This window comes from Microcebus murinus, chromosome 3 (assembly GCF_040939455.1).
Source record: "Microcebus murinus isolate Inina chromosome 3, M.murinus_Inina_mat1.0, whole genome shotgun sequence".
Lineage (NCBI taxonomy): Eukaryota > Metazoa > Chordata > Mammalia > Primates > Cheirogaleidae > Microcebus > Microcebus murinus.
The window spans coordinates 70,435,662-70,448,101 of NC_134106.1; the positions used below are offsets into that span (position 1 = coordinate 70,435,662).

Below are 12,440 nucleotides of genomic sequence, written 5' to 3' on the forward strand. Positions count from 1 at the left end.
TGGAAGCTTCAGGGTGTCCAGCTCCTCATGTGGTAACTCAGGGCTCCAAAGGCAAGTGCTCTAGGACAGAGAGCCAGGAAAAAGCCAAAGAGCCCTTCTGACTTAGCCTTGCAAGTCACATAGCACCACTTCTACCACACTCCTTTAGTCAAGGAAGTCATGCAGGCCCATCCAAGGTCACAAGAAAAGGACAGAGACTCTATCTCTTGATGGAGTTGAAGAGCAAGTAGGACCAGAAGCATACCTGTAGCCATGTTTTCAACAATACAGTGTGCCGCAGAGCGATTAGGTACATCAAGTGGTGCAAAGTCCTCTAGGCAGCGAGTGGCAGGCTAGGGCTCTGGGTCTAACTCCACCGCAGGTGCCACCACCCACAATGGGCTCACTGTAACAGCCCTCCAAATGTTTGCAGAGCATCCCCAGGTGCCTCGTAGCTTTATCTTTTCCAGGCAAAATTATCCCAGATCTGTCATATTGCCTGTTAGAGATTATTTCCAGCCTTCAACATCCTGAGCACTTGATAGTTTTTCAATGTTCCACTTAAAATGTGGTATGCAGATTTGATATCATATTCTGTGGAATAAGCAGTATAAAAGATAAATGAGAACAGGATTTCCTGTGGTCTACTACCGCAGCAGGATTTTCATGGCTTTGTTTTGTTTTTGTTTTTTCCTCATGTCAACTACATTTTAGTGTTGGACCTTGTTAAGACTGATAATTAAATCCCAGGATGTTTTCACATAAACCATAAGCAAATAAAGTCTTTTACCTATCCTATATTTCTGCTCTTTAATTAACTCTGATTCAAGATTTATGTTAGTCACAACTCAAGTGTTATAAGATACGATTGGTTGTGGAGATGTCACTTGCTTTCCATCTGTCCCTCTGGCAGCATACCCACAGACTGTCCCCCAACAAATTTTATTCCCGTAGTTCAGGAAGGCCTTAACCCTGCAAAGATGAAAATAATGGCATCGTTCTGGCCTGAGAAACTTCCTAGAGAATAGACCAGATTTACAGGCAAAGCCAGCTTAATTTTATTTATAATCATTCTTACTTTTGTGAAAGAGAATTGGCAGGCCACTCAAGATTTATTGAAAATATTACAGGGGGGAATTAAAAACCATTTGTAGAATGGTGAAGATTTGGTTTTCAGATACACAAAAGACTGCCCTGTGAATGACGACGTAGATGTGTTCTCTTTTATCCAACACAGTATCAGTAGTTAGGAATCAGAGAAAGCGTATTTCTACTTGTTATAAGAACTTTGAAACACCCACTGGTTGGCAATGGAAGGGGCTTCATTATGAACATGAATTGTGGATTAATTACTAAATATTCAGTAATAGTAACTTAGCACATACTACATTTCCACTTGTTGATGACATTTTAGTTTTTAGTTTTTTGTTCTTTGGCATAGTTTAAGTGGGTAAAAGCCTTCCCAAATCAAGGAAGAAAATTTGCTTCAGAGCCTGTGCTTTCAAAGGGCAAATGCACCAGGCAGTTTCTACCTATTACATGCCCCCAACGTTTTCACCACACTACAGGGACAGTAGAATGAATCTCTCCATCAAAACATAAGCCACTAATTAGGAGAGTCATCTCTTACCTACTGGATAGATAAAATGTAATTTGCCTACTACATTAGAGGATTCTCACTGGGGAGTGTTTTTAATCCATTTATAAGTAAATTGCCAGATAAAATAACACTGGGAAGCAGAATGGACAAGGCATTTGTTTCCAATGATCTCAGACAGAAATAGTCAAACTACTATAATATAAATAATAATGTACATGAAACAAAGAGTGACATGTAAAGTGCAAGATTTTTATAATATTCAATATTTCATCTGCTGTAGAACACTTGTGCATTATGAGAAAAAAAATAAGAAAACATTATTATCTCTCCATTTGACCCTCTATTTTATGCCCAAGTGGGCAGCTGAAGAGAAATAAGCAAACAGACCATCTGATGTGACTTCTATTAAATGTGCATTGTGATAGAGACATAGCAATGAAAACAGTGCCTATGGGTTGTCATTATTCCAGGAAAATAAGTTGGCCAAAGCTTTGGGGAAAAGAGTCAACAAACTTTATTTGTAAAAGGCCAGATAAAAAATATTTTAGACTCTGCAGACTATACTCAACTCTGCCCTTGTAATGTATAAGGAGCCACAGACAATAAGTGAATGAATGAGTGTGGCCGTGTTTCAATGAAATTTTATTTATAGACACTAATATTTGGATTTCTTATGAGTTTCACGTATCATGAAATACTACTCTTCTTTTGATTTTTTAACCATTTTTTAAAAATCTAAAAACCATTTTAGCTAGTAGGCCATTAAACACACACACACACACACACACACACACACACACACTTAGGGGCCAGGATTTGGCCCACAGAATCCTGTTTTAGACAAAGCTAACAAAATGTTAGCAAGGCATAACATTCAGGATATGGGAATAGCAAACCTGTCTCAGGAGCAGGAGGGGTATGAAGGTGGAGGAGACAAATTTGAAATTTTGATTCTTATTTCAGAAGATCCTCAATAATGACTAGGTGTCTGGGCTTTGTCCTGGAGGAACAGGGTTTAAATAAATTCTTGTAGACCCCCTGTTCTATCCTTACATGGCATAGCTCCTGTCCTCTGCCACCAAAGATGATGAAGTATGATAACTAATCCATGTTCTCTATCTCATAGCTTTCAAGGTCTCCAGCAGTTGGCTATTTGAATATAGATAATGTATAGCACCCTCCATGTGCCATGCACTGTTAGAGAACTGTATAGCATCCAGCCCCTCTCATGGGTCACAGTGACTATGTTATACTTTCATAATTTAAAAAGTAATAAAACCATGTCATTTAAAAATATTTAAACTTTGTTTTCTCCAATTATCAGCATCATGAATAAACTAGATAGATACACAGACTTTCTATAAAAAAAAATTAAACCTGCTTTACATTTCCCCCATGATTTCTAGTTTCTGCTAACACAATCTTAGATTTTAGACAGTGATGATGATAGTTTTAAAAAATGAAATTATTTTTACATTTAGTCTCTTCATTCTAAGAAAAATTTATTGACGATATCACTCCCTTTTCCATTATCTTAACAACATATAGACTTGACTCTCATATGTACTGCTCACTTTCTATTGACACCCCTTCTTCCTTCTTGGATTTTTAAATTTTATTCATACTTCTGTATATCTTTCAAGAATCTTTTAGAAAGTGTTTGGAGATGATTTACTCTCTGAGCTGTAGCATGGTAATTTTTCCTCTAACAGTCTTATGGACTGTCGTCTTATAAAATGGATGTCTATGGCCAGCCTAAAATTATTTGTTCTTTTTGGGGTAATCTATTATTTCTGCCTTAGATGATCACAAAACTTTTCAGTTATGTAGATTTCTACTATATATGTATGTGTGCATATAAAATTTTTATATGTTTTCTACAAAATACATGTATTAAGTGTTTGCCTGTCCTCTTTGGTTTTCTTTCCTGATCTCTGGGTCTGTGGGCTCAGCTCCAGTGGTTTCTTCTATGATTTCAGTCACTGTTGTACCAGTTCTATTCCCTCTTGTCTCTCCTTCTGTCATTCCTATTATGTGGCCCCTGGGACTGTATTTATTTTTCCTAGATTTGTCCTCCTCACCTTCAATTTTTTTCTCTCATCATTTAATATCACTGTCTTTTTTCTCTTCGTTCAGGTTATATTCCTTGAGTTTGTCCTCTATTTCACTTGTTCAATTTTCTATAGTACCCTATGTGTGAGACTCATCTTCCACTGAGGTTTTCAGTTTGGTAGATTTTCTGTCTTTATGCAATTTTTTCTAAACTCAGCTTTTTTTTCTCCTACTTTTTGAGTGCTCACTCTGGTATCATGATTGCAGTGCTTTTTAAAATTCTCATTAGCATGAATCAAACATTTTCTAAAATTTAAGTCAGGCATAATGGCTCAAGCCTATAAACCCAGCACTTTTGGAGGCCAAGGAGAGAGGATCATCTGAGACCAGGAGTTCAAGACCAGCCTGGGCAACAGAGCAGGCCCCATCTCTAAAACAAAATTTTTTTTATTTCTAAAATTTTGTTGGCATCTTGCAGTAAATCCATTTCAAAGCATTCCATTGATCTCTCTTTCTGAACTGCAGTGTCTTTTCTGAGGTCCAATATTTTTCTTCTTGCTCATCCTGGTAAATGAAAAACTGGGCTTGCCAATATGGTGGTAAATATGAATTGTGGCCCAAACTGGCCCGAGTCCCTGACAAAATCCTTCACACTGACACAAAGGAAAAAGAAATTTTACTTTATGCTAAGTTTGCACAACTTGGCCCAAGAGCAGACAGCCTGCAGGGAATGGGAAATAGATGGGAAAAGGGAAAAGCCCAGCAGTACTACTCGCACAGCCCTAGGCTCAGGTGTAGCCTGTTCTTCCCCTGCAGGGTCCTGCTCAGGGATGAGGCTCCTGGGGCAGGCACTCTGAGCAGACTTGAAATAAGTCTTTCTCTGCCTCGCTTTCTGCAGGATTGCCCGGATGATTCGTCAGGAAAGAGGCAATGCCCTGCTTGTTGGAGTAGGAGGCACAGGAAAGCAGTCTCTCACAAGACTTGCGGCTCATATATGTGGGTACAAATGTTTGCAGATTGAACTCAGCCGGGGATACAATTATGAAAGTTTTCATGAAGACCTGAGGAAGTTGTACAAAATGGCTGGTGTAGAAGACAAGAATATGGTTTTTCTTTTCACCGACACCCAGGTACATGTTTAAATAGCCCACAGATAAGAACAGGAAATGTATGATGTTACAGTCAGTGTGTGCTTTGAACAGTTTGTAGGATGTAGTTCAGGGAATTGTTCCCTCTGATAACACTTTTCCTGTACCTTGTAAAAGATTTTTATAATATATTTTTATTTTACCAAGTATTATTTCCCTCTTTAAATTCTAAATATTTAAATATGATAAAAGGTTGAGAAAGTTTTTAACTTTTCTTTGAGGGAAAGAGCAAAGATAGCAGAAGGTAATAAACTCTTTCAATAGCACCTGTAAGAAAGTACGTGAAAGTACCTATAAGGAAATAATTCTGGTCAGGAGTGGTGGTTCACACCTATAATCCCAGCACTTCAGGAGGCTGAGGCAGATGGATCATTTGAGACCAGGAGCTCAAGACCAGCCTGGACAACACAGTGATACCCTAATCTCTACTAAAAGTTTTCTTTAACAAAATTAGCCAGGCTTAGTGGCTTGCACCTGTAGTCTCAGCTACTCCAGAGGCTGAGGCAGGAGGATTGCTAGAGCCCAAAAGTTCAAGGCTGTTGTGAGCTATGATGGTGTCACTGCACTCCAGCCTAGATGATGGAACAGGACACTGTCTCAAAGAAAAGGTAAGAATTTCCTTAAAAAATCAATTATGCTTTACCCCAGAAAGGAAAAAAATAAGGCCTATGTTTTAGGGTTAAATTAACTTTAAAGTAGGATTATATCTGTATCTACAGCAGCCATTTTAACTGATCTTGGATTAATTCTATGGCAGAAGATTTTTAACATTGATTAAACTTGGATATTTTAACTTTAGAGAAAATAAACCTTTCTAGAAATTAGCCAAGGGATAAAAAAGTAATAGATTTGTTGGGGAGGGGGGATGGGTATGTACAACCACGATGAATAAGATGTGCAACATTTGGGGGATGGACACGCTTGAAGCTCTTACTCAAGGGGGAAGGGGGTATGGGCAATATATGTAACCTTAACACTTGTACCCCCATAATATGCTAAAATTAAAAAAATAAAGTAATATATTTGGCACACAAATATTTTAAACTTTCTTTTAATTTTTTAAAACAGTATAAGCAGGATTAAGTACAAACACCAAATGAGAAAAATATTTTTAACATCTATGATGTGCAATGAGTTTGTATCTTAGTATAAAGATATTTATTACAAATGAAAAAGGAAAAGACAAGCCAATAGAAAAAATATAAAAGTATATATAAAGAATGAGAAATTCAAAAGGGGGGCAGCAGTTAAACACCTGAAGAAATGTCAACAAATAAATTCAAATAAATAAAAATGCCAGTGGTTTGGCCTATTATTATATGGAATAATAAAGGTTAAAATCCATGTGCAATATTGGCAAAGGTATGGGAAAAACAGGCCTACTCATCCCTCACTGGGAGATTATAAATTAGCAAATATTTCTGGAAGGTAGATAGCAATCTGTAGATAAAGCCTTCATATTTCTTTTACAAATAATCAGACCTGCATAAAAAGTTGCATGTATAAGAGTATCTATTGTAATATTTTTAAATAATAATTTGAAAGACTCTTAATGTCTAGTGAGAGTCAAATAAGTAAATTCTGTTATAATCACATAATAGAGCACCATGTAAAAATATTAAAAATTATACACTAAAAACATACACATTAATTAATGTGAAAAATGTTTATGATCTGTTGTTACATCATAACAAGTGTCCAAAACATATACCACATAAGCTCTTGAGTTTAACGTATATCTAAACAGATATGTCACATGTACAATTAGAAAAAATCTGGATCATGAGATTGTGAGTGATTTTTATTTTCCTAGTTTTATTTATCTATAGTTTCTAATTATTCTAAAATTAAAGTATTTCTTATAGTATTTTTAGTATTGCTTTTAAAAATCAAGCAAGTTATATAAAAAGGCTCCAAGTAGTAAAGCTTCAAAGATCAAGTCATATTGTCCTGCTCTACTTTAAACAAACAAAAAGCTATTACACACTTTGAATGCCCCACACAATGTCAAATGTTCTATAGTAATGAGGAATAAAGATAACCATAATAACTAAAATGCATGCATATGTGTATACGTTCTTATATATATATGCAAAACTATTATAAATGCAAGAAGAAACAGAAAACAAGATGTTAAAAAAATAGTTTAATTTGCTTTTACTAGCAAATACAAAATAGAAATAAGTGTGTTTAAATGACATGAATAATGTAATTTCTAAGCTGCAATTAATAGCTATATACTATATTTTATCTTTTACAGAGAAAAAAATATTTTCTAATACTACTGAAAGTTTATAAAAATTGATTATATATTTTTATTAGGTTTAAATAAATTTTTATTAAATTTGAAAAAGCATAAACTGCACTGAGATAACATTCTTTGCCCATGCTTTAATCAAAAGAGAAATTGATGTGTCTCAGAACTTTAAAACACTCAAAGATCAGGAAAATCAAAATCTCTATTTAAAGAATAGGGAAAATGAACTTAATATAAATAAAAATCACTGGAATGCAGCCAAACAGTTCTTAAGGTTAAGTTTATATATTTGAATCAAAAATTAGAGGCTACACAAATAAGTTTACTTAAAACTTTAGGGGGAAAACGTCACAAGGAAGCATAAAGACAAATAAGAAAAGGAAACAATAAGATAAAAGCAGAAATAGATTGGGACAAGGGGAACTGGTGTTTGTTCTTGAGGAAAATTAATAGACACAATTATGCCACGTTCATTCAAGAAAAACAAAAAATTACAAATGAAAAAACTAAAGTAGCAGATACTTTGTCATAGTTAAATATGTAGTACTCAAACTTCTATGCAATTAATAAGTTAACTGAAACAAAAGGATAAGTGAGAGATTATTTTAAAATATTTGCATCAATTATGAGAGACAAAGGATTATTTCATGATATGTAGATTACTTATTCAAATGTAAAAGGAAATCTCAATATATAAATGATTGCAAAGTTTGGGCAGATCTTTTTAATGGAAAATAACAAATGTGGGATAATATTTGCCCTTTCTAATAATCAAAGACATGCAAATGAGATTCTCCCGGAGGAAAAATATACTCCCCAAGTTAACAAAAATAAATGTTAAAGGTTTCCTTATACATACTTATATGTAGTTTCCTATGTGGACTATAGAGTTTATTACCTTCTGCTATCTTTGCCCTTTCCCTCACAGAAAAGTTAAAAACTTGCTCACCTCCTCAACCTTTGATCATATTTAATTATTTGGAATTTAAAGAGAGAAACAATATTTGAATTGAATGAGAAAAAGTAAAATCTTCAAAATCCAGAAAATATTCATGCACTTTAATTACTAATCTCACTCCTGAGAATTTATTCAAAAACAATAATCTAACTGGGAAGAAAAGCTATAGGCCTAAAGTTGTTCTTATAATGTAAACAAGACTGTAAGAACCTAAGTCGATGTAAATGTAGGGTACATCAGCTCAATGGTACATCTACTCCCATATTTATGGTTATGAAAATGATGAGTACAGAACTGTGGATTATCATTTATGATAAAATGGTAATTGAAAGGGGCAGAATATAAAATATTTGCACATATGACTTGAACCAGGTAAAATATGAATCCCTTTTAAGAAACAAAATAGGAAGGAAAAATGAAAAATCAGTATACTTGCCATGTTAGAATTTTAGAGTGCCATCATATTTTTAAGATTGCCTTTTCTTTTTTATTTATTCATTTATTTTTTTAGACAAAGTCTCACTCTGTTGCCCACACTAGAGTGCTGTGGCGTCAGCCTAGCTCACAGCAACCTCAAACTCCTGGGCTCAAGTGATCCTCCTGCCTCAGCCTCCCAAGTAGCTGGGACTACAGGCATGCGCCACTATACCCAGCTAATTTTTCTATATATTTTTAGTTGGCCAATTAATTTATTTCTATTTTTAGTAGAGATGGGGTCTCACTCTTGTTCAGGCTGGTTTTGAACTCCTGACCTTGAGCGATCCGCCCCGCCTTGGCCTCCTAAGAGTGCTAGGATTACAGGCATGAGCCACCATGCCCCGCCAAGATTACCTTTTCTTAAAGATAAAATTAACTCTTGAATTTTAGAATAAATATTTGCTTTATAATTTACATGTAATAAATGTAAAACAATTGAGTGCGTTATAAAAAGCACTCTGTTTTCTTCCACAGATTGTAGTGGAGGAGTTCCTAGAAGATATAAATAACATCCTGAACTCGGGTGAGGTGCCTAATTTATTTGAAAAAGATGAACTGGAGTATGTTTTAGCAGCCACCAGACCAAGAGCAAAAGAAGTAGGAATTTCCGAGGGAAATAGAGACGAGGTATGACATAGTTGCATGGCTTTGTAAACAAAAAGTTGACTTAGCCTTTTATTTAACAGTCCACCTATCCCCTTAAGAAACCCATGGACAAAAATTTTTAATATAATTGGTTTGCTTTGTAATTCTATGTATTTTATTTTAAGTGTTTAAAGTGTTATTTCACCAGACTTCCAGAAAGGTCCATGGGCAGCAGAAAACAGAAACCCTACTGCCCCATGGAGGTCACAGTCTTGTCCAAACGGGCCACCCTCTATTTATTCTTCTTTAAGCACCAGTTTATTTCACACACCCGCAGTGTCCTGCTAGAGGAGGGCTGAAGGCAGGCACAAGTCTAGCGCTCTGGATGCCCGTGCCTAGCATCAAGCTCACAACACAAGTAAAACAGAAATGGGTGTTCTCTCTCTCTCCCGAAAGCAGTGTAGCTATGGTCCACTTCCATTTCTCCAATACCATGCTAGATTCCATATGCTAATATTTGTCCACTTCAGTCTTCTCTTTCTGCACTTTCTTTAATTTTTTGGCTATTCCCTCTCATATCTTTTCTGTGTCCCTTTGTGAGAATTTCTTCTACTGCCAATTCAGGGATTATAGGTACAGACACTAGTCTACTTCAGCTACTGTTAGCGGAAAGGGGTTTATGAGAGGGATAATGATTCAGAGGGCCAAAGAAAGAAATTCTGAACTGAACTGTTTGGAATGAATATGAAATGCAGAAGTAGAAGTCAATGGTTAAGGAAACAACTGCCTCTGCCACAACCATTCCTGCCGAACTGAGGAGCCGCTACCCCAGCCAGCGTGCCTCTGTTCCGGTGCCAGCTCCAAAGCTGTGTGTCCTCCGCCACATCAGGAAGTAACCGAAACAAGCTGCCACATCCAGAAATAAGACCTTTTAGACCATGCCCCTTCTGCCAGACTCTACACCTGCAAAAACTGATGCCCTGCACCCTGGCCCTCTCTCCCATTGTCCTCTGTCCCAGAGCAAAACCTTATATGAATATCTCTCTCCACTTTATCCAAGGGATCTCCTCAAATACACTGATGACAGGGATCTAAATCACATTCAGAGCCCTAGTTGCACTGGAGCCCGCAAATTGTCATTTTTAATCTTTCCAGGCTGTGTGAATGAAGGAAAGGGGTTGAAATGGATGTTGAACAGGCCATTCACGTATCTTCTATACTGACAATTTTTTTAATATCAGTAGACTCAAATGCATTAGCCAACACTAACTTTTATTCTTGCTTTATCCATATTTTAAATTGGAAAATATTTTTTTGTCAGGTGTTTCAATACTTTATCAGTAGAGTTCGTCAGAAGCTGCACATCGTTCTCTGCATGAGCCCAGTTGGGGAGGCCTTTCGGTCCCGATGCCGAATGTTTCCATCCCTTGTAAACTGTTGCACCATTGACTGGTTTGTCCAGGTTGGTGACATCTCAGGATATCTCTTTCAAAAGTTAGACTTGCTTGATTTTAAAGGGGTAACACATTGTCTGAAAATAGCACACGGGTACTTGCATTAGCTTTAAAGCCTGCTAGGAATTTACTCACACAGAGAATGACAATGACAATCATAGAACAAAGACAAAACAGAATTTATAAAGGAAGAGGAGACCATTGAATTTAGCAATGTAGTTATCAGTGATCTTGACAAGAGCTATTTCAGTGGGTGGTGGGGAAGAGGGTTCAGGAGAGAAATTAGAGACAATGAGCATAGGCAACTCTTTCAAGGAGTTATGCCCCAAATGGAAACAGAGAGATGGGGGCACAGATAGAGGGGCATGTGAGGTCAAGAGAGAAGTATTTTTAAATGAGAAACACGAGCAGCATGTGTGTGTATGCTGATGAAAATGATCCAGAAAAGAGAACTATATTGATGACGCAGCATGCAGAGCTAAGCATGTCCTTCAGTAAGCAAAAAGAGAGGGGATGGAGTCATCAATGAAGGGGGTGACCTTGCAGGGAGCATGCACAGCTTACCATTGATTAGCGGGAGTACAGGCAAAATATATGAGCATAGATGCAAGTAGGTGGGGAGATGTGAGGGTAAGAGCTCATCAAAGTTCCCTTTGCATTGTTCCTAATTTTTTTAGTGATGTAGGAAGCAAGGTCATTAGCTAAGAATGAAGAGGAAAGAGGAACTGTTAGCAGTCTGAGGAAGTAGAATAGTGTGTGAAATACTCACTTAGCAGAGTACAAAACTGATGTATTAGAAAATATAGAAGCATTTCTGGGCTGCACTAAGGAGCTAGTCATCACAAATGTAAAGTGAGGGCAGTCAGCATGGCTGTGTCTTTTTCTCCAACCACGCTCAACTGCATAGTTGCAGGCTTGGTGTAACAGAGTTGCTTTTGACTAACATTCGGGTGAGCTCAAAGAAACAAGAGAGGAACAAAGGACTTGAGTTGTGTGCAGGACAGTGATTATAATGATGGACCTGAAGTCCCCACTGTATAATAAACAGAGTCAGGACATAAGGGCCCCATAACATATATGATCCTATTTAGAATTCTAAAGACACCCAATCATCCATTCGTTCCAGCAACAAACATTTACTGAACAACTCCCATGTGCCTGACACTGTGTTGGAGACACAGTAGTCAGCAAACGCAGACCCAGGCCCTCTCAAACAGACAGAGCCTTTTAGTTAATTAAGCATCGTAGGCACGAGTGGGATTTAACTAGGTGAAAGGGGAGGACTGGCAAGGAAGAGTTCCAGAGAAATACCTTTTTTAAAATTGTTAAATTGTATGTTATTGAAATGACCAACAGATTTTTCCAGACTGTTTCTTTATCTACAGTGGCCCAGAGAAGCACTTCTTTCTGTGTCAAAGACATTTTTCTCAAATGTCGACCCTCAAAATGAAGACCTGAAAGACAAGCTTTCCCTCATGTGCGTGAACGTTCACCTGAGCGTCTCCATCATGGCAGAGCGCTATTACACGGAGCTGCGCAGGCGGTACTACACAACGCCCACCTCCTACTTGGAGCTCATCAATCTCTACCTGTTTATGCTGTCTGAAAAAAGGAAGCAGATTATTACGGTAAGTTCAATATTACCAATGGGGGGAAAAAACTTTTTTGAAACATCCATGCACTGTCTTACCTGCTAGAGCCTTCTCCATGCTGACACATGCCCTAGACAACCTGCAATAGGACCAAAAAAGTGTCCCATGCTGTTGATCCAAGGGCCTTCACCTTCCTTGATAATTATATTGTCCTTCTATCACTTACCTAAGTAGCCTTGACCGAGTAGAATGATGGGGGCATCAAAGTTATGCAGAGAGCTAGTCAGTCATATTTGCAGTAATTAATACACAGGAAAACTTTTCTTTAAGCAATGAAG

General features: G+C 37.1%; 1 protein-coding gene across 1 annotated transcript in view; it reads left to right on the forward strand.

The window, feature by feature from the left end:
- DNAH6 (dynein axonemal heavy chain 6) overlaps positions 1 to 12,440 on the forward strand; it is a 299,735-nt gene that overhangs the window by 207,483 nt on the left and 79,812 nt on the right. The window contains exons 46-49 of the mRNA XM_012774259.3: positions 4,530 to 4,761; positions 8,946 to 9,098; positions 10,378 to 10,518; positions 11,896 to 12,138. Of these exons, the coding sequence (XP_012629713.3) occupies positions 4,530 to 4,761; positions 8,946 to 9,098; positions 10,378 to 10,518; positions 11,896 to 12,138 (769 nt within the window). The remainder of the gene's footprint in view (positions 1 to 4,529; positions 4,762 to 8,945; positions 9,099 to 10,377; positions 10,519 to 11,895; positions 12,139 to 12,440) is intronic.